This window comes from Drosophila tropicalis, unplaced genomic scaffold (assembly GCF_018151085.1).
Source record: "Drosophila tropicalis isolate 14030-0801.00 unplaced genomic scaffold, ASM1815108v1 contig_593, whole genome shotgun sequence".
NCBI classification, from domain to species: domain Eukaryota; kingdom Metazoa; phylum Arthropoda; class Insecta; order Diptera; family Drosophilidae; genus Drosophila; species Drosophila tropicalis.
Window position 1 is genome coordinate 8,992,770 of NW_027173070.1, and position 27,654 is coordinate 9,020,423.

Below are 27,654 nucleotides of genomic sequence, written 5' to 3' on the forward strand. Positions count from 1 at the left end.
TTGATCAAACTTTGATGAAACTTGAATTCGCTTTGCTTATATGAGTGAGCGAAACATTACTTTGCCTCTCTTAAATTGGCCATTAAATGTTGCATACTTACAGGCAGTGAAGTGAAATCAACTAAACGAAACTTACATACAATAAGGAAAACGATCTTAAAATACAAGACTTCATATGTGAAAGTATAAACCAAGACGATATTTTAACAGAACTATTTAGGTAGAGAATTGTAGCATCTACTACCTTACTTTATCTACAAATTTGATAATACACAATCCTCCTTCAAGTTTAATTCAGAAAAGTGAAAATAAAATGTGCATCTTATTTCTAAAAACTCTGGCTGAAAATTGTTATATTCAAAAAATGAAAAGGGTTTTGTGATCTTACGGATTAACATGTTTCAATAACTAATCAAATCTTTGAAATTTATATTATACTCATAAATTATATAAATTTACAAGAAAGTATGTAAACCTCGCCAATATGTGCAGTGTTGTAAAACGGTTGTTAAATTGAACTAAAATGAAGACAAATAATACTACGGTTTTTGGTGGAACAATAGTTTATTTAACTAAACAAACAAATGAAATAGGATTAAGGATTGAGTGATTCATGATTGATTCATGTAAGATTCCTGAACGATTCCGTAGTTACTTCTTAACGATTCCATAACAATTCAATATTTACTCCCTAAGGATTCACGAATGATTCCTTAACGATTCTTTTATGATCCCTAATTATTAACTTCATAATTATATTCTAAGAATAAGATAAGGAATCATTATGGAATCAATGATTCTTTAATGATTCTTTAATGATTTTTTAATGATTTCATTAAGATTTATCAATGACTCCAGATTACATACTGGTTCACTAATGATACATTTTTGAGTCATTTATGAGTAAATCATGGCTACTTCTGGATTCTTTAAGGATTACATAATAATTCATTAACGGTTTTTTGGAAATCGTTTAATTTAATATTGTTCATTAAGTAATTATTTATTAATTAATGAAATTAATCATGAACTGATCGTATTTTTTTATTTTAAATGCCAACTTCGCATTGCAACCAACCATGAAAATAAAACCCTTTTGATTTGTACTTTAAGTGCCTTTTAATCTATCGTATACAGAATAAACCCTGAAAATATTTCATTAGTTGAAAGTAAATGCATTTTGTGAATTAGAAATGTTAAAAGAAAATCCAAGAGAGTTTTTTCAAACCAAACAAAAATTGATGAAACATTAAAAATATAAAATGTCTGTGGGGACCTCCATTTCATTTCTGGAGTAATTCAAAACTGGAGCGGATGAAATCAATCAGACCCACTTTCGAGGACAACCAATAGGCGAGACTTCCCAAAATGAGAGTTTTGCATATACGATCCAACATAAATAAACTGAAAAATACGAGAAACGATCAATAAATAGAAGGCAAATAAAGATGTGAATTTATAACTTACAATTTAAGTTGAATGCGTGCCTTGGGCAATGAAGTGAGAGGTTCTTTCATTACATATTGACGACCGCCCAGCATGCTAATCTTCAGATATTCATAGTCATCCACATCATCGGTATTGATTTTAAAACTGTAAAGTTATAAACGTTAATTAACTTGACTTTCTTAGAGATTATCTATTTGTAAAACTTACTTTCTTTTGTCATCTTGGCTGATATCATTGTAGATCTGTTCGAAATGCGTTGACTTGAAGTCCCATTGACGTGTGGTAAAGAATTGTAAGACCTCTAAGCCCACAGATATTTTATTTTGTACACGAATCATGCTGAAATGGTTGATGAATCTCCTATTATAGATGAATCTCTCATAATTTCAGTTTCACTTACAATCGCCGCTGTCCGAATATGAGTAAAAGAAAATCTATAAAATAGGCCGGCAGCCACATAAACATAACACAACAAAATGCATGATAAAGTTTATTCGAAGTCATATTGCCATCGGGATACCAGAGACCCGCTTCGAAAGGATATTTCTTGCCCAGATCACGGCCCACATCCATAATCCAACGCCAAGTACGTTTCTTTTGGTCCGCCACAGTCAGATTATACACGGGAATCTGCAAAGGTCTAATCAGAAAAACCCAATTTAGTTTAAAATACTTCATTGAAGTTAATTTTTATAATGCCCACCTTTTCTCCACACGACTATTATGATAGGGTATAAGTATAAGCCCATTAATGGCTATATCAACTGGTATAACTTCCGATTTCAAATCTCCATTGACTATCATGGAACGTATAACACCTTTGCCCGCGCCAATTAAAACGCCAGTGGGTCCATTCATATTGTCCACCCATCCGGGAAGTGGTTCTGTTACTGCTGGTGTAACTAAATTGATGTTGGGTTTAACAATATTAGTTTATCATATAGTAAATATGATCTTCAAATAAACTAAAGCTAACAAATGGAAAATAAAACAACAACAAAGGAATACAAAACAAAAAACCTACAAAAAAGTAAAGTTTTTATTTATTTGGAACCTCATTTCAGCTACTATAACTATGACTATTTCACTATATACTAGTAAATAAATGCCTGTGACCGATCAACAATTTTCAATCCCGCCCTTTAAACCCATTTAAAATACAACAGCCAAAACACCCGACCATTTCAAAAGATAATAGAAAAAGAAGCCGACAATCAGAGTCTTGCAAACGACATCAACAATCCATTGGCTAGGAGAAAAAGAATAGGATATCAGTAAAGGAAAGAGAGTATATCAAAGGTAATTATAGTTACATCTTCATATGGACACGAGCCTTGGGCAGATCCTCATCCTTCTCTTTGAGTATAAATTTACGTGCTCCCTTGGCACAATTGATCATATACTCCTCTTCCGATTCCTTGACATCCATGTTCATATTGAAACTATAGGAAGAAGTGAACAAATTGAAGCCATATCTAGAGACTGGAAAAGTTTTTGTACTTACATTTGTTTATCCTGGTCATTTAGATTCTTCCACAAGGAGCCATACTGTTCGGAACGGAAACACCAGGCATTCAATGTGAAGAACTGCAGAACACCCAATCCTGTAGAGATTTTCTCTTGCACCCTCAACATGCTAGAGACAAAGGGAAACATTTTAATCTAATCATCAAATATGCACAAAGACTTGACAAACTTACAATCTCTTTTGGCCCAAGATTAGCATGAGGAAGTCCAGTAGATAGGCGGGCAGCATATGGAACATAATCACATTGAATTTATGATAATATTCATTGGTTGTGACACAAGGATCTGGATACCAGAGCCCAGCATTGAAGGGTATTTGCTTATTGATACGTTTGCTCATCTCCACCACAGTGCCCATGGTCATTTTCCGATGATCGGCATTTGTGATGTTATAGACAGGCACTTGGCCGGGTCTCTGAGCTTGCTTATTGAACTCATAGGGTATCACAATCAGACCATTGATGGCATAATCCACGGGTATAACCTCAGCCTTGTTTTGCTGATTAACCAAAACCGAACGAATGACACCTTTGCCGCAGCCAATCATCAGACCTGTAGGACCATTCAGATTATCCACCCAACCCTCTAAGGGTTCATAGGCTGCCGGTGAGACTGCAGGAAGGGATTTCAAAAGAATATATAAAATTATCAAATGTCCAAAAGGATAAATTGGTTCAAATTTCATTTAGGTTCTACATACCGTCCCATGATGATAATCACCGTAGCCATAGATATGTGTGTGTGTGAGTGTGGTGTGTGTTAAATGTGAAATGTGTGTGAGTGTTATGAATGAATTTACCGAAATGTGATATAATTTTAAGCATATAAGGATAGTTTGGATAGGTTAGTTAAGGAAAGGGTTTTTTTAGTTTACAGGAGCTTTTGTCGAATTGTTCTTAAGGAAAGGAAAGTCTTATTTGATAAGTATTTAATATCAGGAGAAGGTTTTCAAGTTCTTCTTATGATAGGTTTATTTCGGATAAGTTAATTTGGAATATGTTTTTATTCTTCATTTTCAGGATTATTTGTCTATTTTTTTTTAGGATAGGTAAATTTGGGATACGTTAGTTTAAGATAGATCAATAAAGGATAGGCGAATGGGATATTTTCAGGTGAAGGTTTTCGAATTCTTCTTAGGATAGGTTAGTTTAGAAAAGGATTATTTAGGATATGTTCATTTGGGATATGTAAATTTAGGATATTCGTTGGTTTATTTAAAATTTTCAGGAACTGTAGGGTAAATCATTTTGATAGAGGATCATTCTAACTTTAAGCAGTTTTGAATTTCTTTTAAGGATAGATAATTTAGAAATTTCAAAAATTCTCAAAGGGTGGTATTCGAATTCTTTCAACTTTTTGCATAAGATCATTTTTTTACAAAGATTTTCCTTATAAGCTTACATTTGCATGGGAAATACTTTTTGCTAAAATGTTTTAAATTTTGAGGTTTTTGAAATTGACAAATTTCTATTTTAAATATATATTTTGAACTTTTAAAATATATTTTGGGGCCTGTTCTCAATTTTTTAATCGTATTCAAACGGAAATCGGTTACAATTTGAATTGTCTTTGAATTGCAAAATGATCTTAAAAGCCAAAAGATTTGAAAGCGAACCAATTAGATATAGATGAAAAGGAAACTAGATATCAATACTGGGTTCAAAATCAAAAACAGGGACTTTTTAAAAATGATCTTAGCAAAAAAAATTTCAAACATTGTTTTAATTTTGTGTTTTGTTTTGTGTAACTTTGTTTTGTTGTTGTGTTGTTTGTGTGGTTCCGTTTTGTTTTGTTTTTCATTATTTTGTTTTGTTTTTTGACTCTGGATCAACACTTAACACTTGGAAGAACACAAACACTTAAGGGAAACAAAACGGTATATTTTTATTCTTATATTTACAGAATTGCACTTAAAGGAAACGTTTAACAAACAATTTAAAGCCACCAAGAAGAAAAGCGAACCTAAGCAAATTGAAAATTGAACTGCATCATCGTATGCTATATGTGATCCTTCATCTCAATGGCCAAGCATTCGCGATATAAGGCCATAGGACCAATAGCATAATGAGCCAACGATTACAGTTTTGCACACACGATCCAAAATGTACATGCTAAAAATGTATAAAAAGTTATATGTATATATGTATATCAAAGGGATTTGGTTTATGTCCTCTTGCTTACAGCTTAAGCTGGAGTCTGGCACGTGGCAAGGAGTCGGGTGATTCTTTCATCAGATATTGACGACCGCCCTGTACACAGGATTCTATATACATGGGCACTGTCTCCTCGGGATCCATGTCCATGTTGAAACTAGAATAATTGTCGCTAGTTTAGCTTTCCCTTTTTTTCTTTCATTCATCAATACTTTACTTCTTCCTGTCCTTGTCGTTGAGCATTTCCCATAGTGAGGTATAGGCATCCGACTTAAAGTACCAGGCACGCATGGTAAAGAATTGTAGAACCTCCAAACCCACCGATATGCGAGTCTGCACCCGTATCATGCTAAGGGACAGACGCATTATAGCCTTTCAAGTCTCTCACACACACACACACTTACAAACGCTTTTGGCCCAACAGAAAGAGTATGAAATCAATGACATAGGCCGGCAGCCAATGGAAGAGTATCACATTGATATTATGATGCAATTTATTGGTGGTAATGCAGCCATCAGGATACCAAAGACCCGCCTCCATGGGATATTGATAACCAATTTTCTTGCTCAACTCAATGACCTCACCCCATTGCATTTTACGATGCTCGGCAATGGTTATATTATAGACTGGAACATCCACAGGACGTTCGGGCAGCTGACAAAACTGATAGGGTATAATGCAGAGGCCATTGATGGCATAGTCCACGGGTATGGCTTCCGATTTAAAACGCGTATCGATGAGCATGGAGCGTATGACTCCCTTGCCGGCACCCACCATTAAACCGGTGGGGCCATTCAAATTATCCACCCATCCGGGTATTGGCTCATAGGCCGATGGTGAAACTGCATTTGTAGGGATGTAGGAGTAGGATATAACAATAATCCAAAATCCTTTAGGCACAAACATTGAGCGAAGCATCAGCAGCAACCTTTACAGGATCTGCAGGAGCAGCAGGAGTTCGAGCAGCAGCAGGCAGCAGGCGGCGGGGGGATATTTAAAGCGGTTTTCTCTTTTGATTTTGCTTTTGGGGGTAACGGGGTCTGGATGGGGGGAGTGTAAGGTGCCTGGGTTATATTTGATAAGCAATTTGTAATTTCAAGGATCTATGCAGATTTTGTTGGTGTTTTTGCGCTTGTAAGCTTGTCATATTTGTTTTGTTGTTGTTTGCTGTTGTTGTTATCGATGTTCTTGGCCAAAACTTGTAGTTGTTGTTGTTGATGTTTGTTTGTTCTCTGATATGTTGATGTTTTTATTGTTTATGTTGTTGTTTTTGTTGGTGTCACACAGAAAAAGCACACGACAAATTTTGACAAAAACAAACAAAAAATTGTAAGGAACATAAATCACAGAAGCATTTAACACAAAAAACCCAAACATTTTAATAAATTAGCAACAAAAAAAGGCGGCGAAAAAGCAACACAAAAAGTAAATAAAGAAGAAAACATAAAAGTGAGACAAAAGTCACACACAACCCTGGGCACACCCACTTAATGGTCTCTTGACCCAAAGCTAACGCTAAAGAGCTGTAAAAATTATATATGTACCTCCAGCAATTGCTATGCATATCAATTAATGGTAATGGTTATGTATCACCTCTCAGCCCCTCCCATCCCCTGTCAACTCTCTGCTTTCCTTAAAGATAAAAACAAAAACCAAAACAAATAACCATGGACCGTGCTAAAAGATTTGACAGCTTGTTAGCCAAACCATCAAGTTGGCCAATATTGATACTTATGGATTCTTAGCCAAAATGCAGGTCATTTAGGCCTTGAACTAAACCAAACAAAAAAAGTATAAGAAACACCATTCATTGACTAAACTAATTTACATATCTATAAAGATGTATGTAAAGATGTGTTCTGCTTTTTGGCTTATTGGCTGAGAAAAGCTAAACTGGTTTTTGGTATTAAGGTTCGATTTCTTTTTTTTGCTTTAATCTAACAATTGTTTTTGAGTGGAAATTTTTTGTTCTTTCAACTCGTCTAATGACTACTGATGGCCTAGAGGTTATGACCCAGTTAGAATTTTATTGTTATTAGCCGGTACTTAACTGACTGTAAGTACATACATTCAGAAGCGCCTTCATATGTAGATACATATGAAAGAAGTTGTCTTGGCTATATATTTATTATGGTCATTAAGCAAGTTGTTCTTTAAATGCGTTTTCTTGTTATTCGTAGGGGTAATTTGCTTAAAGTGTTACTAATTGGTAATAAAACTCTTGGAACAACATCATAACTTAAATTGAGAATGTTGGTCAACTTAATGTCATTCAATGGAAATTTATTTTACTGTGTTGATCACTCAGAATTGATCAATTTTCTATTGAAGTGTTTGAAACGTAAACAATGTGATAGTTAAAACACAAATAACTAGTACAACCATTAACTCTTTTACAACTATTAAGAGAAATTTTCCAAATTTGCTCCTTAAAGTACCTAATCAAACCAATCGCTTTTGAAAAACTCTTATAACATCTTGGAATATCTTATTATAAGAGACAAAACAAATTGTCTATAAAGGCTTCATAGCTACTGACATGGACGGATCCATGTGGGTGGGGGAGTCCTGGGGGTGTTTAAAATGGCAGATTTCGAATAATTTTAAGCTTTACAATTGCGATAAATCCTCGTGCTAAGTAAATGCTTTCATCGCTAAAGTGATATAACTATTGAACTCAAAATCAAGATTTTTGATCATACTGCATTCGAAACTGTTTTCTAGATCCGTCCATGGTTACTGAATATTCTAAAATGACTTTAAAGGTCCAAAAACGGTTTAAACTCGACTATTGCATACTTAAGGGGGCTAATTTCAAAAATCTCATTGTCCTAGGCAAGGGCTCAGATAGAATTTTAATTGGCCATTCACTCTAAATTTTAAGTTTGCTCAAGTAAATGTTATTTGAATTAAAACATGGCTACATTATTTTGGACAACGGATTAGCTTAGGCATAGCATCTTGAACTGCTAATTTCCAATATTAAAAGGACAACATGAAATCAAAGCAATTTTAAGGACTTATCAGCATCACACTTTGATATTTTCTGACCCTTTTTGTCTTTTACGAATTTTAAAATTATTTTTGCAGTTTTTTTTAATTGGTTTGTAGGAGTTAGTTGCTTGTTAAAAATTTACGATTTGACAGTAAAACAAGCCATTTTGTTGTTTTGGGTTAAAAAGGCGTTTCATTTCTATAAATCATAGTTTAATGGCAAATTTTTGCCTTTTGGCTTCTGGGACTTGTTTGACCGCAATCTTGGCAGCTGCATTGGCATGTTTTTTTTGTTGTAAACATTTGTCTATTTGTTAATTAACAAATATATAAATTTCTATCTCAATATTCACACAACTATTTCATATGGGACTTAAGCCCTTGAGACATACATTTTTAACTATTAAATTTATATTTTTCCCCATCTTTTCCCCAAGCTAATCATTTGAATTACTCTAAAACAAAGTTATAGATTAAATGTCTCTAAATCCACATAAATATTCCCAACTAAAAGTAAATTTAAACATCTCAACATAAATACAAATTTTATAATTGCAAAATATATTGCAAGCCCCGTTCAATAATTTAATAAAATTGGAAAGTTTTGCAATTTCAAATTGCAAATGATCATTAGTTTTTGGGAGATTTATGGACAACAGCTGGCCAAAAGATATATAAATACATTAAAAATATTGGTAAGCAAATTGCCTTAGGGCCATAGATATGAAGCTAAGCCAAATTAATTGCATAGCCTCTTGACCCGGCTAAGGTGCAAAACGAGATATTAGTTTGGCGATTGCAATTGCCTGTTTCAATTTCCACCAAAAGAAGTCAAGTGGCTTTTTTTGGGGGAACTAGAAACAAACATGTTTTTTTTGTGGAAACTTTTTGTTTCTGGCGGGGAAATAGTAAAGCGCAAAATAAAAATTGTAAAATAATCGCAAAATAAATGTCATTAATATAAGAAACAAGCTGCCACAGCATACAGATGGGTAAGACGAAGGCAAAGAGGCAAAGATTCAAGCCAAGCCACATAAACAATATGCTTATATACCTACTAACTATGTAGTATATATACTAAGCTAACTCTCCCCACACAAACACACACACACACATGTCCGTGTGTCGGTCGTTTGCATTTCCAGCTACTTACCAATGCTTGGACGAGCTATTATAACCGGCATCGTTTCGTAATGATCGCGCACCAAAAGTTCAGCCAAACGTTTCGAGTAGGTGTAGGTGTTGGGATGAGGCTTCAACAGATCGGGTGTGATGGCATCCAAAGTCTTAACATCCATCCATTCGGCCAGACGCATTAGATCTTCTGGTTTATGGGGAAACTCGTAAACCTTCTCGTACATAACCTCCTGGTCGCAGTTGCAAAATGCCGTCGATAGATGAACAAAGGCCTCCAATTGTTTCATTTGCTTGGCCACATTGAGAGCTCGCTGTGTGCCCAACAAATTCATATCGATGGCATCACGAAGATTGCCCTCCAACTTAAGAGTGGCAGCCATATGGAATACAATGTTGGTATTATCAACCACATGCTTCAAATTATCACCACTGAGACCCAACACTGTAATTGATTAGGGAAAATTAGGAAGGGGAACTCGGGTGTACTTTGTGTTTTTCAGACTTACAATCATAGGTCACGTCTCCCTGGAAAATGGCCACCTTTTTCAACATATGCGGACGCTCATCCTTGATGCGTTGGAAAATCGGCAATTTGAACATCTCTTCCAAACGAGTCTCTGGTGTCTTGCCACGCTTCGGTCGGACAATGATAATGACCTCCTTGAGTGAATGACATGAGTACAGCAATTTCTCCAGCAGCACTTTGCCCATAAAACCAGAAGCTCCAGTTATAAAGATTGTCTTATCCTTGTAATATTCTTGCACTGGCGATAGATCCACAGTCATTTTGATTAGCTAAAAGGAGAAGATGCCAACACATAATTAGTTAAACAGTATTAGCTTAGTTACAATAAGGAATTTAAGAAATAAAAATTGCCCCATAAAGTATGCAATAGTCGTATATTTCAGCGTTTGAATGAACTTTGGAAACTGGAACTGTGAATTCTCAATAGAACTATGGTTCATAGAACAGATTTGGATTAATGGGAACAAAAAAATCAACCTAATTTCAAAAGAATGAATTCTTTGTTAGTCTAAAGCATACTTTAGGGGGCACATTTTTCTTATTTAAGTTCCCAGAACCACTTTAGTTGGCAATAAGATGAAAAAAATGAAACAGTTTTAGACACACTTTCATTCGCATTCTCTCATCCTAACAACATTCACTTCAATTTATAAGCATTCCCTCACTATTTATTTCAGCAAAATATCAAGTTAAATCATATATGGTGATAATGAGAAAAGAATTGGTAAAATGTGACGGCAATTTGAATTATTTGATTTACTCACTCACTCACTCACTCTAGCTGACTCTCACATTCCGGGAAAGCAAAAACCAGTCAAGAAAAACCAATTGCAATAATCGACAGACGAATATGTTGCAAGAGTAGCTGGAAAAACTGGGCTAATTCTGGCCAAAGAGTTGTGAACTCTCCACAACTTGGTTTCAATCGGCACGCGTTCAATGCAACCTGCCTGGAGTTGCTGCCACAGCTGAGGTTGCCGTCGTTTTCAGTTTCTGTTTCTGCAAACGGGTTTCGGTTGTTTGGTTTCTATACGATTTTGATTCGCATTTCTTTGGTTCGGGGCAGAGGGAATTATGTAAGGTTTTTTTTTGTTGTTGTATTTTTTTTTTTTTTGGACAACACTTGGCTTTAAAGTTAGAGCGGCGGATGGAATCAAACTGGTAGCAATTGCACAAAAGAAGTCTGCATAAAATGTCTAAGTGAATTGTGTAGTTTTGTATTTTTGTATGTTTGTATTTCATGTTTAGTCGTCTCCTGTTATTCTCCTCTCCAAATGGTTGCAAGCGTTGGCGGTGAGCGGGTTTGCAATCGCAATCATGATTGGATGCATTTGCACAATCTCATCAGAGAGAGAGAGAGAGAGGTTGAATATTACTTTTTGCGTTACACTTGGTCACATCCGTCATATAAACATCAGCATATCTTTCTGCAATCCAAGCCTTGCACTTTGGCCACACCGCCGCATCATGACATTTATGATTACAGCAACGACGAGTAATTTCATGGAAGACTGAACGGGTTTCAGTTCAACTTGTAGTTAAGTAGTTTGTTTATTTTTTGGGCATTGTTTGCATCGTCACCGTTGTCACCGTTAGCTATAAACCATAACAATTGGTATCCGTAATCCACTCAAGGATTCCCACTTTAAGAATTGCAATGAAAGCATGACTCGGCATTAAAATGCAGATATAGTTATAAGTTATACCTTGAACTACGCAGTGTACCTGCAATATATTGTACATGTATAGGTATTTACGTAGAGGAACTAACAGCACAAAGAGAGACCGCAAAAGAGAGAGAGAGAGACAGAGACAGAGAGGGCGCCTTGACTGGGTCAAAGCTGGTGAGCTGCAGTTGATGCCAATTCAGAAATCTAGTCATTTAACGCCTGCCATATAATTTTAGGTGTTCGTATATCTGTGGTTGTTGCTTAGCCTCATTTTCATGTTTATGGCCAATTAAAACGCTTCTGCCTAATGAATACGTCACCAACAGCAGCAGCAGCAACAACAGCAAAGCTAGCAACAGTCACAAAAAAACAGCCGCTTCACTTGGAATGCTCCAAATTTAAGATAGACAAGTCTACCAACTTGTCCAAAATAAAATTAAAACTGAAATCATAAGCATAACACACACACACACACAACAATACGCACACTCTAGCACACACACATACAAATGAAGAAACAGAGACAACCACATCAAATGTCTGTCAAAACGAAAGACTTAAGCAACAAACTTGCATGCAATATTCAAAAATTGGTAAACTATTTCCAACTAACAGATTATTGTTTAATACAAAATGTTCATATTTAATTATGAATCGATAGGGGGAAATGGAAAAATATTGTCAGTATGTAACATGAAAACTGATAGCAGCAACATACATATACATATGTACTATGTATGTATGTACATGCAACAAGTGTTCATATTTAGTTGAGAAATCAAATAATCACCGGATGAAGTGAAAATGTATCAATTAAGCGACACTTACAAAAGCTTTTTAAAAATAACAGAAATGTTATAAGGCTTATTTCAAGATATATATTTATTGCCCAATTCGAGATAATTTCATTCTGAAGACTAAAACAAATGCACTAAATATTTTTTCAGACCACATTCTCGCTAAATAAAAACTAAACAAAGTTTTTGCTAATTTAACTTAGGTTTCCTTAGATAAAGTCTCTCTATTTACAGTGGAAATTAATTAAATCAAATAGTTTCTTTTGTGTAATAAACTTTTAAAACTTTGACACCAAGTTGTTCACTTTTTATAGCGTTTCATACATTTCAATGATTAAAAGAATAACTATTATTTAGAAATCAATTCATAAAAAATTAGGCAAAGAACTTGTCATGATATCCTTAAGGAATAATCTCATAGAATCTCATAGAACGTAAAGTCAATTTAATCAAAGTAAGGCATATAATGTAGTAAGAACTTTGTAAATAGCCAATAATCTGTTTCTTAATTGTGTCTTCTATTAGTTTATAACTTGAAAAATAATAGTAAAATATATACCATATAGTTTATTAAAGTTAAAAACAAAATGATTTTGCCACATATTGCCATTTGTTTCTTATAGAAGAGTTTCTTATATTAACTGAAGTCAATTTTATTAAGCCAAGGTATTTGAATGTATTAGAACTTTGTAAACAAATGTTTCCAAAATTAATTGTATAAATAGTCAAAGATCATAGCAAACAGATCTATTTCTTATCGTCTTGTCTATTAGTATATAACTATAGCCTGAAGAAAATAATAATCACTAATTACCTAGTATCCGAGTTTCAAAAGTGCTTAATCATTTAAATAAGCTAATTTTATTGTCCAATTTAAATTGGAATTCCCACTTTTTATCTTTATTTAAATAACAAACTTTCAATTTCATCAATGGAATTCTTCTCATTTTTATTCTCTCATCAAAAATATGTATATATACAATAATTTTTGACACTGAGGCGTGTCCGCCAGCTTCATGTGTTTTGTAATATGTTAACTGGCTCTATTAATATGACAAGACTTAATGTTTTTTTTTTTTTATTTTTTTAACTTTACATATGTGTATATAAGTATGTATATACACATTTATAGCCATCATTTTAAGTTGTGACCCAAAACCGGTTAAAAGCATACGGAAAGTTTAATCATTTGGCTAGTTGTAATGATTTCAGTGTTTTTGTATTTACATTTTGCAATGCAAACAAAATATAAAATATAATTACTTGTTATTGCCCATCTAAAACCCTTAGAATCGACAAGGCAAACAAATAGAATATGTTTTCAACAATTAGCTACCAATCATTAAAGACTTCAAATGCATTTGACCTTATTTTGTTATATACCTTAAAGCGGACTTTATCAAAAAGTTGTGCACATCTTTGATGAGAAAAAAAAAAAAAAAACAACCACTTGGCTTTGCACATTAAACCATGAAATCGAAAATGAAAAACGTAAGAGTGGAAAAAAAATCCCCTCCGGAATATGTAAATCAACTTTTTTGTAGCCGATAGCCAAGCTAAGATTTGCCATTGACCAGAAAAAAAAAAATAGTTAAAGATACAAAAGGTGATTGGAAAAAATCAACATGTGGCATCAAGGCGCATGGCCAAAAACAATCAACCTAATTCACATCATGATTTATGCAAAACGTCAGAAAAATTTTCCCTAAACCATTTTAATTTAAACATATTTTTGTTTTTTTTTTGTTTTGGTTTTTGTGGGTAAGTTCATGACCCGACCCTGACACGATCTTGAGCAAACTGCAATGACAACCAAGTGGAGCAAACATCAACTAACTAAATGATCAAACATCTCCAATTAAATGCTTCGTTGGGCAGGTAAATGATGGCATTTGTGGCTTTTAATGTTTTTTTTTTTTTTTTTTTACTAATTGCTCAAGATATATTAGACAAACTAACTGACATAATATGAAAAGTTTCCAAGACAATGAGACGATCACAATATTTATTTGTTTACTTTTAATTTTTTTTTTGAAATTGCAATAAAAATTGAGTTGACTTTTTCCCCATTCAAGGCGAATGAAAAAGAATTCGATTTGTTGCGTGCAAAAATGTTTATTGTTAATTACCTTTTAATGTAGTGCGTTTGTTGTTAATTAAAAATACACTTTGAAAAATGTTAAAATTTTTCGATTTTTTTTTTGCTCGTTTTTATTTTATGGTTTTATTTTTGTTTTGTTGTATTTGTTTCACAATCGCGTTAATGTTGTGCACTCTACGACGTTCAAATGAAGACTGAGCGCCGCCTGGTTGTAGCTTGTCAATATGAATGGATTTTTTGGAATGGATTCGCATCTATTCGGTACATCTATTAACTGGTTATAGAGCCAATTCGATGGGTCTTCGCCGTCTCAGTTTGCCGCAAGTCAAGTCTTGGGTGTTTGTGTGTGGCAAATGTTTGGCGCAGAAATACATAAATATATATTACTTGGCTAATTTAAGGGAAACTTTGATTTAAAACTGAAACTTTTGCAGACTGCAAACACATTTTGTTGGTATATTTGACCTGCCATCGTCTATGTACATAAATATGCATGGATCCATTATATATGCGAAAAGACTTATGTACATATACATACATATATGCAACAACAAATTAGCTATGGATTTGTTTCTTTTGATAGTTAATTTTTTGGGGATATTTCACAATAGTTTGAGTTTTAGCTTAATGATTTGGTTATCAATCTCTTATGTAAATTTTGCAAATGTTGCGAATATTGTAATAAATTTGGCAGATTTTTGGTGCTTCCCTTTTGTTTTTGGCAAAAGGTCAATTTGTGATGTAAAACAGGTTAAATGACATTGATCTGAATTGGCCAATTCCAATAAAATAGAAAACGAAAATGCAGTAGTCATAAGCATTAAACATGAAAAAGAAAATTTAATTGTAGCGCGCGCAATAGTTATCGATAAACGAAATATATCGAAAAAAAAATCTCTTCTATATAATGTCGTTCCAGGGCCGAACTCAAGTAGGCAAAGTATGTTTGGGGGCCAATAAAGAAAAACATTTTCTTTTCATTTTCTTCTAAAGTTAATACAAATAACTAATTTTTATCCATAAACAATTAACTCAACATACCTTATTAAATTATTTTCTTTACCATGGCAAATTGCATGAGAAATAAAAATTGGCCGATAACCCATCGACGATATCAAGATACATCGAACTATCGCACTAACACATTTTTCAATTTACCTGTTCTTTTTATGTTATACTTATTTCAACTTACAAATAATAAAGAGAAAATCTGCTTCTAAATTTTCTAATTAAACCCGGCTAGCCTAAATATTCAAATTTATTTGCCACACACATCGATTTTGTTGCAGCCCTACAATCGAGTACAAATCAAAGCTAAAAACATCGTATTACCGGTGCTTATCGATGACAGTTTCTTCATCGATTATAAATCGATGGTAACGTGAACGTGAACCTTCGCTCTACAACGTGCTATCTGGACAGATTTTAATTGGCACTGGCAAAAAATGGCCGAATTAGACGACTTTTTTGCGAAAAAAGACAAGAAGAAGTCGAAGTCTAACAAGCCCAAGTTCGTCACTACCGATGAGCTGGTTAAGAATCTGGAGGATAGCACCAAGCGCGACGTTGCCGCCAAACCAAAAAAGGTCGAACCTCTAGTCGGAGCTGGCGGCGGCGGCGTGGCAGTAGTAGCTGAAAACGAGAATGTTGTCAAGGTGCCAGAGTCCGTAGCGGTAAGTTGAATGACTGTGTTCGATGATTTCACAATATTCATTTGGCGTTTGGTTTTTCATTATTTTTTTTGTTGCCGGTCTTTGTTTATCTTAGCCTCCTGTGGAGGAAGAGTGGAAAGAGTTCGAAGAGGAACAGCGTAAAGATTATAGTGGCTTGAAAATTGGCCAACTGAATATAAATGAGCAGAAGCAGCCAAATCAGCAAAATCCTCAGCAGCAGGACGAAGAGTACGACGATGAAGATGAAGATAGCGATGGCGGTTATGCCAATGCAGATGCCAATAATGGCGGCAAGCGAAGCGGTCATGGTCCATGGAAGAAACTGATTCCGGCTGAAGAGGTGACTCAAATTCCCGTACCCGTGGAAGTAGAGAAACCGTCATCGAAAGTCTATATATCACCCGCGTTACGTTTTAGCGTAAGTTTAGCTCGAAAATTCCCAAAAAAAACATTTTGGTCATCTTGTATATTGTGTCTGTAGCAATCCAGTAACAGTGCTGGCGGCAGCGGACCTAGTGGCGGTGGTTTGCGTCCACGTCGTGCCGCTCCAGATATTACCAATACGGAATTCTTTCCCACCCTCAATGCCGCACGGCCGGAGGAGCAACGTAAGAAGAAAAATGAACCCGCCTTCGAAGAAGTCCGTCATGGTGGACGCTTCCAGCGTGTACAGGAAACAACTGCGGCACCGGTGGCGGCCACCAATCGATTCCAGTCGCTGGACGATGAAGCGGATAGCTAGGTAGCAAACGAAATTGTTGGCCGGCGGCTGCTTGAAGTGGCCAGCATCTGCATTTTTTTTCATCATTACCTATCGCCCGCTCCTCGGACCCCTGCCTACCAAGTACGACTACTACTATTGTTCATTTCGGTTATTTTATTATGCATTTTTCTTTTTTTATATAAAATTATGGAATCAAATTGTAATAGAATATGAATAATAGCCATGCGTTGAAATCCGTTTATAAACGTTACTTTTGTACAAGCTCATCGAGTTTCTATGTTCCTTTTTTTGTTACATTAGCTATCTTTTATACATTTGTTATTGAGATGAAGTTTATAAGAAGGCCTTTGAAAGATATCCCACTTTTGGGCTTGCTTGAAGTTTTTCTAAGAAAAGTAGATTCTACTTGTATATATGTTTATTGATTGGTAATGATCACCTATTTATGGATCTAAGTTATTATTATCATCGATTTTTTGCCCTTACCCTTACAGAGAAATCCAGGTTCTAAAATTGTTGTAGACCGAGTATATTTTTTCAAATCGTTCTCAAAAATGACATTTAATATTGATGTTTATAATACCAAGAATAACTTTGTTTATGATATTTCTATGTTTCTATTGTTCAGCAAATAGTGGAATTGATTAGAATTATTGTAATAGAATATGAAACTGGCTTGTAATCCGTTTATAAAGGGGCGTTGCCAAGTATTATTTCTCAATCAGGGATCCGTGAAAATATCATCCGGGTAGCTTTCGATGTAGCTAGAATAGGATGATTAAATGAGTATTTTAATAGTTCAGGTCATCTTTGGCCGTTATTTTAGGATCTCGCACTGACTTTTCGTTATACGGCTGCTCTGAGGTATTGCTATACGACGTAAGATAGGGCTTGTCCAACATTCTGTCGGGGAATTTACGCAACAGATATAACCAGCATTGCAAGGTTCTAAAAAAAAATAAAATAAAATTCTACATAACATACACAATAATAAAAAGATTATTAAGTCGTCTTACTCATTATTCTCGGTAATAATTTCCTGTTGTTGACGATCATAGTATTTGGGATACTCTTCCAGTTCGTCAAGTTTGGCAAACATATCCTTATCAACCTCATAGATTTCTCCTTCTATTTGATTGCCCTGTCCCGGCTTATCAAGCAAAAATGGAATGTTGTATCTTGTGCCAATGACCAATGGAAATTTCACAGATGTTTTGCCCTTGCCAATTAATGTAGATTTGCCATTTTGTGGTAGGGTTAGCCAATGATGATTGGGTTGACCGCTTTTTAAAGTACCATAAACGAAAACAAGTAAACACGCAACCGACCTGCTCGCCATACTGAACTTGTGTGATTAATTTTTTCTTAAATGCCGCATTTATATCTCGTCAAGTAAATTATTCTTTCTATATGTACAGTGGCGAGCACATGTGGATACATGTTTTGATACTGTGACTTTGAGTGGCTGTAAAACCCACATAAATGCATTAATCGATCCCAAATTTTCAACAAAAATTCATTAATAATATATAAAACGAAACACAAGAATTTTTTTTTATTATCCTTTCTTTAGCTCAAATAATCCTGAAAAAACTTAAAAATGAGCATGTATCCACTTTTGCTCGTATCACAAAACTTATAGGTTAAGGAATTTTTTTAATACTAGTCAAAAAGCCTTTGCCTTTAATCACGCTATTATTGCTCCTGGGCATACTCTCCACCAATTTTTCTATCAATCCGTGCGATAGAGTGCTCCATTCAGCTTGGACTCGACTCCAAGGCTCGCCCATTGTCCTGGGCGGATTTTCGTCGCGCGACAGTTGCTTCTTTAGCAGAACCCACGATTTTCGATCGGATTTAGATCTTGGCTTTGAGTCGGCCACTGCATCTTCAGAAAACTTTGATTTTCGAGCCATTCCTTTACAATTTTGGCCATGTGACCCGGATCACCGCCCTGTTGGAAAGTGACTTCGCTCTCTTGATACCCACTCTAATCTATAAAATCAGGAAGATTGGATTCACCAACATGTAAATAGTCTTCCTCTTTCATAATGCCATTTATTCGGACCAATGCGCCAACGTTCCAATGGGTGAATCACCCCCAAACCATCAAGCCGCCACCTTTAAGTTTCATAGTTTCGTTTACTTGGTGTTTTTGAAGCTTTTTTATGAGGGCGATGTCAGTATTACTCCTTTGCATTCGATTGATATCTATTGATTTTGGTGTCATCTGACCAAATCACCCATCTTCCAATCATCCACACTCCAATTCCTGTGTTCTTTGCTGAAGTTAAGCCGTGCTGCAACATTCTTCGCTGAGAACTCATGGTTATGCTGCTTAATAGCAGCTGTTAGGCCAATCCTGCGAAGTGCCCGGCGTGCTGTCCACTCACTAACTCCATTATTCAATGAAACTGAACCTTGTTTTAGCGTTGTCTACGGTTGGTTGATCATTATCGGTTCCAGAGCTGGAGCATCTCTATCGGTGATCCGGGTCACATGGCCAAAATTGTAAAGGAATGGCTCGAAAATCAAAGTTTTCTGAAGATGCAGTGGCCGACTCAAAGCCAAGATCTAAATCCGATCGAAAATCGTGGGTTCTGCTAAAGAAGCAACTGTCGCGCGACGAAAATCCGCCCAGGACAATGGGCGAGCCTTGGAGTCGAGTCCAAGCTGAATGGAGCACTCTATCGCACGGATTGATAGAAAAATTGGTGGAGAGTATGCCCAGGAGCAATAATAGCGTGATTAAAGGCAAAGGCTTTTTGACTAGTATTAAAAAAATTCCTTAACCTATAAGTTTTGTGATACGAGCAAAAGTGGATACATGCTCATTTTTAAGTTTTTTCAGGATTATTTGAGCTAAAGAAAGGATAATAAAAAAAAATTCTTGTGTTTCGTTTTATATATTATTAATGAATTTTTGTTGAAAATTTGGGATCGATTAATGCATTTATGTGGGTTTTACAGCCACTCAAAGTCACAGTATCAAAACATGTATCCACATGTGCTCGCCACTGTATGTATATGTACATATGTATGAATGTACATTCATACATACATTTATGTATGCAAATTCATAGAATATTAGAACATCGAGGCGTCTACGTAACCGGCCAATGTGGCTACGTCGCCACAATCGCTGATTTTGCCATTCACAGGGAACTGTGCACTGAGCGAAATCTCTAGTGGAAAAATACCGGACATAAGATAAGTCATATGTTCGTATGTATATATTTATACTCAATTTACCCATAGTCCAATGAAATTCTAATGAAATTGCTTCAAATTTTATTACAAGCTACAGTTCGCTAAAAACTAATGTATATATTACAATATGTTGGGTGTGTATATGTCAATATATAATCAATATATATGTAGGTATATACGTATATGTATGTATATAAAGTTAAGTCTATTTCCCCTCTTCTGAAGAAGAAATCTACAAATGCAACTACTGGCCAATTAATAATTGAGCTTGTCGTTGAACTTAATTTTGGGCTGCTTCATAACTAAGATCATCCTGGGCAGGATGTTTGTGAGTACGGCGATGTCTCATGATGTAGGGATGGGTGGTGCTGTTCTCATAACTGGACAAGTATGGTAAGGACAACAACTTCTCGGGATACTTTTGCAAGAGATAAACCCAGCATGGTACAGTTCTGTATAAAAAATAATTGAAAATTAATAAGTGATATAATTATATAAGTTTATCTTTCTCTCTTGCCCACTTACCCCTCACCCACACCAATATTCATGTCTTGCTTCTCACGAGTATAGATATCCTCACAATCCTCCAGATTGTCCAGTGAGTTAAGCATGCGATCATCAACCTCATAGATCTCACCAGTTACATAATATCCAACGCCCGGCTTATTCAATAGGAATGGTATATTATACCGTGTAGCGATGACCAATGGCAATTTCTGGGTGGTGGTGGCCCGACACCAGAATTTTGCAGTACCATTTCCAGAGCTGGCCAAAATGGAGTTACTCGGCTGTCCGTATTTCAAGGCACCGTAGACGAAGAGTTTGCTAAGAGCAGATGAGGCTTTCTGCAAGGCGGGGCAAAAGATAAAAAGTTAGGTTAGGTTTCTTTGGTCAAGATATTTGGATTCTATAAATATCAAACAATTCGTCAGGCTTATCACTGATCTAAATATTTTCCACACTCTAAGCATAGGCAAAGCCCCCACCTTAAGACGAATTTGAAATCAAAATGTTATTGATAAGGCCAGACACGAGCCGTCGCTGACGTCGACGTCGACGCAGATGTCTACGTTTTGTCATTGTCTCACTTTATTCCCGTATGAGAATCGGTGCTAATGCATTAACCGGTTTTGTAGTGTACCTTGCAGTTTAACAGTTCCTTTTTTTAGCTTAATTATTGTTGCTAATAAAACCTCTTTTATTTTGGAGAAGCTGACGTGCGTACGTCTCAAATTGCGCAGCAGCTACGCCTCCAACAAACACTCACACACATGATACATACATATGTACATACGAAGATACTATTTATATATCTGATTAGAGGGCATATATGTAAATAATTGCAATAATAATAAATCGAAATATGCACGCCACCATATCCGCACCTGTTCTATTTAGATTCAATGTCATTACACAAAGCCCCGTTGCATTTATGCCCGGCTGACGGACAGACTCACGGACAACATGCTTACATAATTCCAAACACACACGCACACATAGACATAGAGATAAATTGTTAACACACGCGTTTTAGTTTTTGGCTTCTTTCTAATCAATTAATTGGTTTAGTTTAGTTTGTAATGTATGGTATGACTTTTTCCCACGCTTTATTGCTGCTTTATAGCTCTGCCAACTTGTCGCATTTAAAGGATAACAGGATATAGCCATACATACATACATATACAATTATACGTACATATGTACATATGTATATGCACGCAAGAGTGTGTATACGTATGTTTATATGTGTGTACGTACCTTGACTTGGCCCATTTTGTCTTTAAGTGTTTGCAAGAGAAAGTGCAATGCGGTTCAAGTTAATTAAAATTGCAAATCGGCGCTTTTTTCCTTTTTTATTGTGCTCTTGTAAACTGCAGTAAAGTGCACGGGGATACACGGATGAAAGTTCCCAAATAAAAAAAAGCAACAAATGGCTACTGCCCGCACCAGTCGAAAGCAAAACTCCAACTGAAAACCCCGTTGGATGGAGAACAAGCAGGAACTTGTGCGCTGCCGGCAGCGCTGCTAACATAAATAGATATGAGCAGAGACGTGTCACGAGGGCACGTTCTTAATGCAAAAGCGGCAATAAGCTGACAACTTCAAATTTTTGGAACAGTTTTCTGAATACAAAAAAATTGTATTGTAAAGTATTTGTTACATATTACTTAATTTTTTATGCTTTAGTCCCCCTGGAAGCCAAAAATGATCAAATAATGTACATGTACATACATGCAGTTCTTTTTCCCTAAATCCCTTAAACAATTTAATAAACAAATGTTTAAAGTGTTTTGTCAAAAAATTTTCCATTACTCAAGATTTCAATCATGGTATCATCACTAGTTCTGTCGAGACCCGCCTCCGAGAAACAAAAACACGCCACACGCGCCCCGCTTTTAGCGCCAACGCCGCTGTCAACGTCGCTGCTGTTGTCATTTTCTTTTAGTTTTTTGTTTAAAACAATCTTTATCTGAAACCATGAAGCAGCGGCCATATAAATACCCTGTATTTAAATTATTTTTCCAAGATAAAGCAAGATCTTATCATCACTTTTTTTATTTATTGGCAATTTGTAGCGGCAGAACTGGTTTAGCTCGCTATCCCCTTTTGTGGAAAACTTGAAAAGTTTACAAATTTTTAACCTACGCCACTGGACAGCACGTACACACATAGTCAGGTTTTACTCTCATTTCTTCTGCTTTCGTCGAAGCAACATAAAGTAATTTTATAAATTAAATTTAAATATTTAGACGCTCCCAATGTTTGGGCAGCTGTTTATTAGCATAACGGAAAATAATAAATAATTTATTTATAGACAAGATGCAGGAGCAAAAATTCGTGGGAGTGACGTTGATAATGGTCAAAGTCGTTTCGGTATTTCGCCTCAAGGTCAATAGTCTTCAGTGCAAATACCATTAAATGCATAATGTTGATGCTTATGACGACAGGCGCACATGTTGGGAGCAAAGCAATAAGCCCGGGGACCACAATTGCTAAACCGGCAAGAAAACAAAATGCGATCACTCAAATGTGTTTTTGGCATGGCAAGTTCCTCCTATACTCACTGTGTGCACTGGGGCATGCATTGTTGGCCATGTAAAAGAGTTGATCCCAGTTCATAACCCTCCGAGCAGATGCATTGTCCTTCTGGCGAACATTTACCATTAGAGCAACGCCTGTTTATGGAAATTGTTATGGATATCGCCTTATGGATGTGGTTTATTCTCACCCTTGACACAAGTCCAGAAATTTTGGTCTCCTTCGTCGGCAACGTTGCGATATAGGGTCAAAATAGTATTTTCTACCCTTTTTGCATATACACAAATCCGGGGAGGCACAGTAACCACCCGCCCTATTGCATCCTGGTAGACATTCGGCGGCACATACTAAACCATTTACTTGTGAAGTCGTATATTGATTATCACAAGGACATGGCCCATCCTCAAAACACACACCATCGCGACACACAATATTACAACGACGAACACATTGCCGCGTATTTATTATCAACATTTCGTAATCGGAGCATAACGGTGGCGGCTCATTAATCTCCCTGTATCCATAGTCATAGTAGTAATGTGCCTGGACGACGACAATTGGTAAGAGAAGTATTAACTGATGATACAGCATCTTGAACTATATTATTGCAAATGATTTCCTCAATATACATATTGCTAGCTGATAACGGCGCACCGAGAGAGTGAAAGTGAAATGCTGTAATAATTGTGTACAATATTCATTTGTCCAGCCAACGACCGTTCCAGCTATCGTCATAGTCTCGGTCACGATCAGCCAGGCAAACAATTGCCTTGTGTACACACACACATTTAAGATGATGCAATTGGCTCGGCCCCAAATGGACGCGTGAACTGATAACCATCGAAGCGAGGGCCCCCAAACAAAAGATCATTTGAATTACCAAACTAAGTCGAGCAGCAGACGCCGCCGCAGCATTACTCATCATCAAGTGAGAGAGAGAGTCATACAGAGAATGGAAGGGAGAACAACTAGGAACACAGCTGTATATATGAACAGGAGCGCATCTTTGGGCGGCTAGATAAGCTAATTAATGTAGTTTTTTGAAATATTTCATGAAATGATCCGTCACTGGTGGGTGTGTTTGTGTGCGCCTTCATCTCCCACAGATGCAACTCCAACATGTGTGTGCTCACCCAATTGAAACCATAATAAGAGAGCGCCATAGGAGAAACAGAAACATAGAGTGAATGAGAGACAGAGAGAGTGAACGAACGAAATGAAACGAACGTTGTATTTTTTTCTTCTTTCAGCGCAATTCTGGAATGTCTGGATTTCCATTCCATGTTGTTGTTCTCCCCCTGCGGCAGCGGTGGCGGCGGCGGCGGCGGATGGGGTGCACATAGTCTGGCTTTTTAGAGACTGCAGCTGGTTTCATTTCAAAGCGCGCCCATTCATTCGGTCTTCAAGTCTCGTCGAGCTATGACGGCATCAATATCATTAACCGATGAGGACGCCTGCGCGAACGGAAGTTCAAAAACAAAGTGTAGAACAAAGTTGCAAAATTGAAAACAAAAAAACCCAAAACCAATTCAAAACACACAAGAACGAAGAAAAAAGTAAAAAGAAATGGTGGAAAATGCTATAGCCAGCAAATAAAATTCCATTTAGACATTTTAACGATTGCGTTTTTGGACTAGGCGGTCTTTTTAGCCCGCGCCCGCACCCGTTCCCGTTCATCTCTCCCCACTCCGATTCCCATTTTTGGCTGCGTGTGTGTGTTTCTAAGTGTGGTGTGCGGGGTGAATAAAACATTAACCAGACAACGGCCAAAGCGGGCGAAAGCATAAAATAAACAATACCAATTTGGGGCTGGTCAGCTGGCTGAAGGAGGAAGTTCTCTAGTGGTGGATGGGAACAAAAAAAAAAAACTATGTACTTAGACATTATTATGTATCCGCCGCCCAAAGCTGACGCATTTTAACGGAGTGACAAAATAATAGAAAAAAATATTCAACATGTGCTATATTATAATCACTAGCGGGAGTCTAGTCTGGTTCCTTTGTACCCTGGTGGCGAATATGCTAATTGCCACTGCCTTGGTCACACCCAAATGGCTTATTGGACCGACAAGCGATCAAATGGCAAGACAGTCTTCGGTAGGAATCAATACACGGTGCAAAATGATGCAGCAACAGGTGACGACCACCTATCATTGTGGACGTTTCGATCTGGATGGCTTTGCGACTGATAGCACCGTCTATCCGAGTGAATGGAAAGCAGCCATGTTTTTTATGTCTTTGGGTGTTGTTCTACTCTCGTTAACTGTATTTATGACTCTGGTCACCTGTTGCCGGCAATCAGCCTTTGGCAAAAGCATTCACAACATGACTGCCTGTGCCCAGGTGGTGGCTGGCATCAGTGCAATGCTGGCTCTATTCCTACATCCTTTGGGCTGGCGAGCAGAACGAGTTCAACGCTTGTGCGGAACGGATGTAGAACCGTTCTATACAAATGATTGCAGTATAGGTAAGGATATTAAATCTAATAATTTTTGTAATTTGTGTCTAAGCTGTGTATTCTTTATGTTTATCCATAGGAATGTCATTCTATTGCGGCCTAATTGGTGTACTTTTAACATTTGCAGCTGCCGGTCTTAGTCTAACGGCGGAATCAGCTAATATGCGCCAACGTGTTAGACGGCGTGTGGAAGAGGGCAGTAAACTGGTCTGCATTCCATAGTTCCATTTCCCGAAACTCACCATCTTTTCTCATTTACAACTTGCTTAATTTAATTCTCCATTTTAAACGTTAAACTTTAGAGTAATATAAATATAAACAGTTTTTTGTATATTCCATTCTATTTGTTGCCCTTGCCTCCTCTTTTGGCGGCGGCTTTTGTTTTTGGTGGCTTACCCTCGACAACTGGTTTGTCCTTGGGTATGTAGACACCATGGTTTGTCTTTTTGAGATGTGCAAATAGTTTGTTTTTCGAATCGAAAGCGAGACGGCAGGTGACGCAGGTGTGTTGGGGACTTATGGTTGAGTCAGTTGAATCGGCAGCGGCGGGTGATAATTTGGTAGCAGGAGCGGATGCTATCTCATCTATCGCTTTTGTTGCAGTGGACTGCTCTTCCTTAGGTTTACTAATGTTGGATTTTTTTGCCCCTGGTTTTCTTGGCAGATTTTTTCCCTTTATTATTCCAATCGTCTTCATTTTCGGATTCGCTTTTAAGGGCCTCAAACTCAAGATTGTCATCAATGTCCTCTTCGGTTAGCAACTTTGAAGTGACTTTTTTGGATTTTTTACATTTTTTATTACGTTTACTAATTGATATTTCCTCTTCCACTTCTATTTCGTCCGCTTCCGCATCTTCCTCCTCCGCATCCTCTTTATGATCACTGTTAAGTTGAAGATCATCTAAAGATTCTTCCATTTGTTGATAGGCATCTTCTTCATTTTCCATTTCTTCACACAGACGTTCAACATTTTCTCGATGCTTTTTGCTTTCCTCATGATTCGCTCTAGCTTTAGCATTCTTAAAGGACTTGTTGCAAGCCACACAATATAAATCGTCTACATACTCCAACTCCGTTTCCTCATTATCATCATCTGCATTAGAATCATCGTCGCTACCATCTTCAGCTTCGTTGTTATCTGCATCCGTATATTCATCTGTCTCACTGCCATATTGCTGTTCTAATTGCTTCAATTGTTCCTCGTAGCCCTCATTGACAACTTTATTCTTCTTAATCTCGGCCAGCTCTTGTTGACGCTTTCTTAGCTGTTCCTTACGTTTTTCCTCCTGCTTTAGCCGGTTGGCCTCTGCTCGCTCTTCTAGGATTTGTCTATATGCCTGGACTCGAAGATCTCGTTTGCGCACAAACGAAACCAAATTGCGTACCTAAAACAAAGGAATATTTTACAAAATGTAGCCAACAACAGTTTTAATTGAGCTAACCTCTTCACTCCTATCTTTGCGGGCAGCTTGTACAATTTTCTTCATCTCTTTTTCCACTTTACGGAGAATGAAGCGCTCTTTAATCTCTCTGACATCATAGGGACACAACCATTCGTATGTCTTTTTTGTAGTATAAGCCTGCCAATATGCATAAAAAGGTCCCACCACATCTTCATAGCTACTATTTGCATATCCAAACTCTGGCGCCAAATCCAAGCCATCTAAATCGTTTGTAAATTCTTGATCCTCCAAGGCAATCTTCACGAAAACCTCTCTATACACACTATAGAAGCTTTGGTCATCGTTTCCATATCCTTTATAACACGAGCTGGTAAAAAACTGAAAGACATCCAAGCTTTTTTCTGAATACTCGGAGTTCCTACCCCGCAAGATCTGTTCCCGATGATTGTCATACCAAGCTCGCTGCAACAAAGAAACAAATTTCACAATATTGCAAATTCCTGTAAAAATAGTTTTGGCACGATTCTTACCTCTTGTGCATCTGAGAGCACCTCATAGGCTTGTTGTATGAGCTGAAATTTTTCCTTTGCCTCTGCCAGACAATCAGGATTCTTGTCTGGATGCCATTTTAATGCCAATTTCCTGTAGGCTGTCTTGATATCTGAATCATTGGATTCGCGTGGTATACACAATTCCTCGTAATAGCAACGCATGTTGAATAAAAACAAAAAATTTTGCCACGATAAATAAATATCGAGTAGAGATGCGCGGCAGACAGCTGTTACAGATTCGG

General features: G+C 36.7%; 7 protein-coding genes across 10 annotated transcripts; 2 read left to right on the forward strand and 5 right to left on the reverse strand.

The window, feature by feature from the left end:
* Positions 1-1,101: 1,101 nt before the first annotated feature.
* LOC137578090 (fatty acyl-CoA reductase 1) lies at positions 1,102-14,519 on the reverse strand. Its single transcript, XM_068291737.1, has 11 exons — positions 14,384-14,519; positions 9,768-10,056; positions 9,278-9,703; positions 5,534-5,972; positions 5,347-5,478; positions 5,158-5,286; positions 5,002-5,087; positions 3,150-3,588; positions 2,954-3,085; positions 2,763-2,891; positions 1,102-1,404 (listed from the first exon to the last, which is right to left on the reverse strand). Exons 2-11 carry the CDS (start codon positions 10,045-10,047, stop codon positions 1,284-1,286), a joined length of 2,313 nt encoding a protein of 770 aa, XP_068147838.1. The 5' UTR covers positions 10,048-10,056; positions 14,384-14,519; the 3' UTR covers positions 1,102-1,283.
* Positions 14,520-15,714: 1,195 nt separating this feature from the next.
* Positions 15,715-17,018, forward strand: LOC137576468 (protein CDV3 homolog). The gene is made up of 3 exons (XM_068289596.1): positions 15,715-16,028; positions 16,123-16,446; positions 16,510-17,018. Exons 1-3 carry the CDS (start codon positions 15,801-15,803, stop codon positions 16,768-16,770), a joined length of 813 nt encoding a protein of 270 aa, XP_068145697.1. The 5' UTR covers positions 15,715-15,800; the 3' UTR covers positions 16,771-17,018.
* Positions 17,019-17,265: 247 nt separating this feature from the next.
* LOC137576469 (putative gamma-glutamylcyclotransferase CG2811) lies at positions 17,266-19,769 on the reverse strand. 3 transcript variants are annotated; one of them, XM_068289599.1, is made up of 3 exons: positions 19,758-19,769; positions 17,769-18,092; positions 17,266-17,700 (listed from the first exon to the last, which is right to left on the reverse strand). In XM_068289599.1, the coding sequence occupies exons 2-3, from the start codon at positions 18,089-18,091 to the stop codon at positions 17,544-17,546; spliced, it is 480 nt and encodes a 159-aa protein (XP_068145700.1). In that variant the 5' UTR covers position 18,092; positions 19,758-19,769; the 3' UTR covers positions 17,266-17,543. The 3 variants fall into 3 exon arrangements, with proteins under 3 accessions (XP_068145700.1, XP_068145698.1, XP_068145699.1); XM_068289597.1 differs by lacking the exon at positions 19,758-19,769 and having other exon boundaries at positions 17,266-17,516; positions 17,593-17,700; XM_068289598.1 differs by lacking the exon at positions 19,758-19,769 and having other exon boundaries at positions 17,769-18,340.
* Positions 19,770-20,031: 262 nt separating this feature from the next.
* On the reverse strand, positions 20,032-21,929 carry Tina-1 (Troponin C-akin-1). The gene is made up of 3 exons (XM_068289818.1): positions 21,721-21,929; positions 20,488-20,807; positions 20,032-20,414 (listed from the first exon to the last, which is right to left on the reverse strand). Exons 1-3 carry the CDS (start codon positions 21,733-21,735, stop codon positions 20,243-20,245), a joined length of 507 nt encoding a protein of 168 aa, XP_068145919.1. The 5' UTR covers positions 21,736-21,929; the 3' UTR covers positions 20,032-20,242.
* A 770-nt stretch (positions 21,930-22,699) lies between these two features.
* On the reverse strand, positions 22,700-24,342 carry LOC137578091 (epidermal growth factor-like protein). The gene is made up of 4 exons (XM_068291738.1): positions 24,229-24,342; positions 23,192-23,598; positions 23,028-23,138; positions 22,700-22,955 (listed from the first exon to the last, which is right to left on the reverse strand). The coding sequence occupies exons 1-4, from the start codon at positions 24,340-24,342 to the stop codon at positions 22,853-22,855; spliced, it is 735 nt and encodes a 244-aa protein (XP_068147839.1). The 3' UTR covers positions 22,700-22,852.
* Positions 22,996-25,801, forward strand: LOC137575948 (LHFPL tetraspan subfamily member 2a protein). 2 transcript variants are annotated; one of them, XM_068288734.1, is made up of 4 exons: positions 22,996-23,561; positions 23,641-24,184; positions 24,252-25,467; positions 25,538-25,801. In XM_068288734.1, exons 3-4 carry the CDS (start codon positions 24,957-24,959, stop codon positions 25,678-25,680), a joined length of 654 nt encoding a protein of 217 aa, XP_068144835.1. In that variant the 5' UTR covers positions 22,996-23,561; positions 23,641-24,184; positions 24,252-24,956; the 3' UTR covers positions 25,681-25,801. The 2 variants fall into 2 exon arrangements, with proteins under 2 accessions (XP_068144835.1, XP_068144836.1); XM_068288735.1 differs by having other exon boundaries at positions 22,996-24,184.
* Positions 25,705-27,653, reverse strand: LOC137575951 (dnaJ homolog subfamily C member 21). The gene is made up of 4 exons (XM_068288738.1): positions 27,392-27,653; positions 26,901-27,323; positions 26,105-26,843; positions 25,705-26,070 (listed from the first exon to the last, which is right to left on the reverse strand). The coding sequence occupies exons 1-4, from the start codon at positions 27,572-27,574 to the stop codon at positions 25,799-25,801; spliced, it is 1,617 nt and encodes a 538-aa protein (XP_068144839.1). The 5' UTR covers positions 27,575-27,653; the 3' UTR covers positions 25,705-25,798.
* Position 27,654: the final 1 nt, after the last annotated feature.

Bases quoted from the DNA above. Each gene is read 5' to 3' on its own strand.
- LOC137578090 (XM_068291737.1), bottom strand. From the start codon at position 10,047: ATGACTGTGGATCTATCGCCAGTGCAAGAATATTACAAGGATAAGACA. The intron at 5,287-5,346 runs GTAAAGTATTGA...CAATTATTCTAG, and splicing joins AACGACAAGGACAGGAAGAA to TTTCAACATGGACATGGATC. The intron at 3,086-3,149 runs GTAAGTTTGTCA...CTTTGTCTCTAG, and splicing joins ATCTTGGGCCAAAAGAGATT to CATGTTGAGGGTGCAAGAGA.
- LOC137576468 (XM_068289596.1), top strand. From the start codon at position 15,801: ATGGCCGAATTAGACGACTTTTTTGCGAAAAAAGACAAGAAGAAGTCG. The intron at 16,029-16,122 runs GTAAGTTGAATG...TGTTTATCTTAG, and splicing joins AGGTGCCAGAGTCCGTAGCG to CCTCCTGTGGAGGAAGAGTG. The intron at 16,447-16,509 runs GTAAGTTTAGCT...TTGTGTCTGTAG, and splicing joins CACCCGCGTTACGTTTTAGC to CAATCCAGTAACAGTGCTGG.
- LOC137576469 (XM_068289599.1), bottom strand. From the start codon at position 18,091: ATGGCGAGCAGGTCGGTTGCGTGTTTACTTGTTTTCGTTTATGGTACT. The intron at 17,701-17,768 runs GTAAGACGACTT...ATTTTTTTTTAG, and splicing joins ATTATTACCGAGAATAATGA to AACCTTGCAATGCTGGTTAT.
- Tina-1 (XM_068289818.1), bottom strand. The intron at 20,415-20,487 runs GTAAGTGGGCAA...TTTTTTATACAG, and splicing joins AATATTGGTGTGGGTGAGGG to AACTGTACCATGCTGGGTTT.
- LOC137578091 (XM_068291738.1), bottom strand. From the start codon at position 24,342: ATGTGCACCCCATCCGCCGCCGCCGCCGCCACCGCTGCCGCAGGGGGA. The intron at 23,599-24,228 runs GTTCGTTTCATT...GCAATAATATAG, and splicing joins AAAGAAGAAAAAAATACAAC to TTCAAGATGCTGTATCATCA. The intron at 23,139-23,191 runs GTGAGAATAAAC...TTCCATAAACAG, and splicing joins TTTCTGGACTTGTGTCAAGG to GCGTTGCTCTAATGGTAAAT.
- LOC137575948 (XM_068288735.1), top strand. From the start codon at position 24,957: ATGTGCTATATTATAATCACTAGCGGGAGTCTAGTCTGGTTCCTTTGT. The intron at 25,468-25,537 runs GTAAGGATATTA...GTTTATCCATAG, and splicing joins TACAAATGATTGCAGTATAG to GAATGTCATTCTATTGCGGC.
- LOC137575951 (XM_068288738.1), bottom strand. From the start codon at position 27,574: ATGCGTTGCTATTACGAGGAATTGTGTATACCACGCGAATCCAATGAT. The intron at 27,324-27,391 runs GTAAGAATCGTG...TCTTTGTTGCAG, and splicing joins TGCTCTCAGATGCACAAGAG to CGAGCTTGGTATGACAATCA. The intron at 26,844-26,900 runs GTTAGCTCAATT...CCTTTGTTTTAG, and splicing joins GCAAAGATAGGAGTGAAGAG to GTACGCAATTTGGTTTCGTT.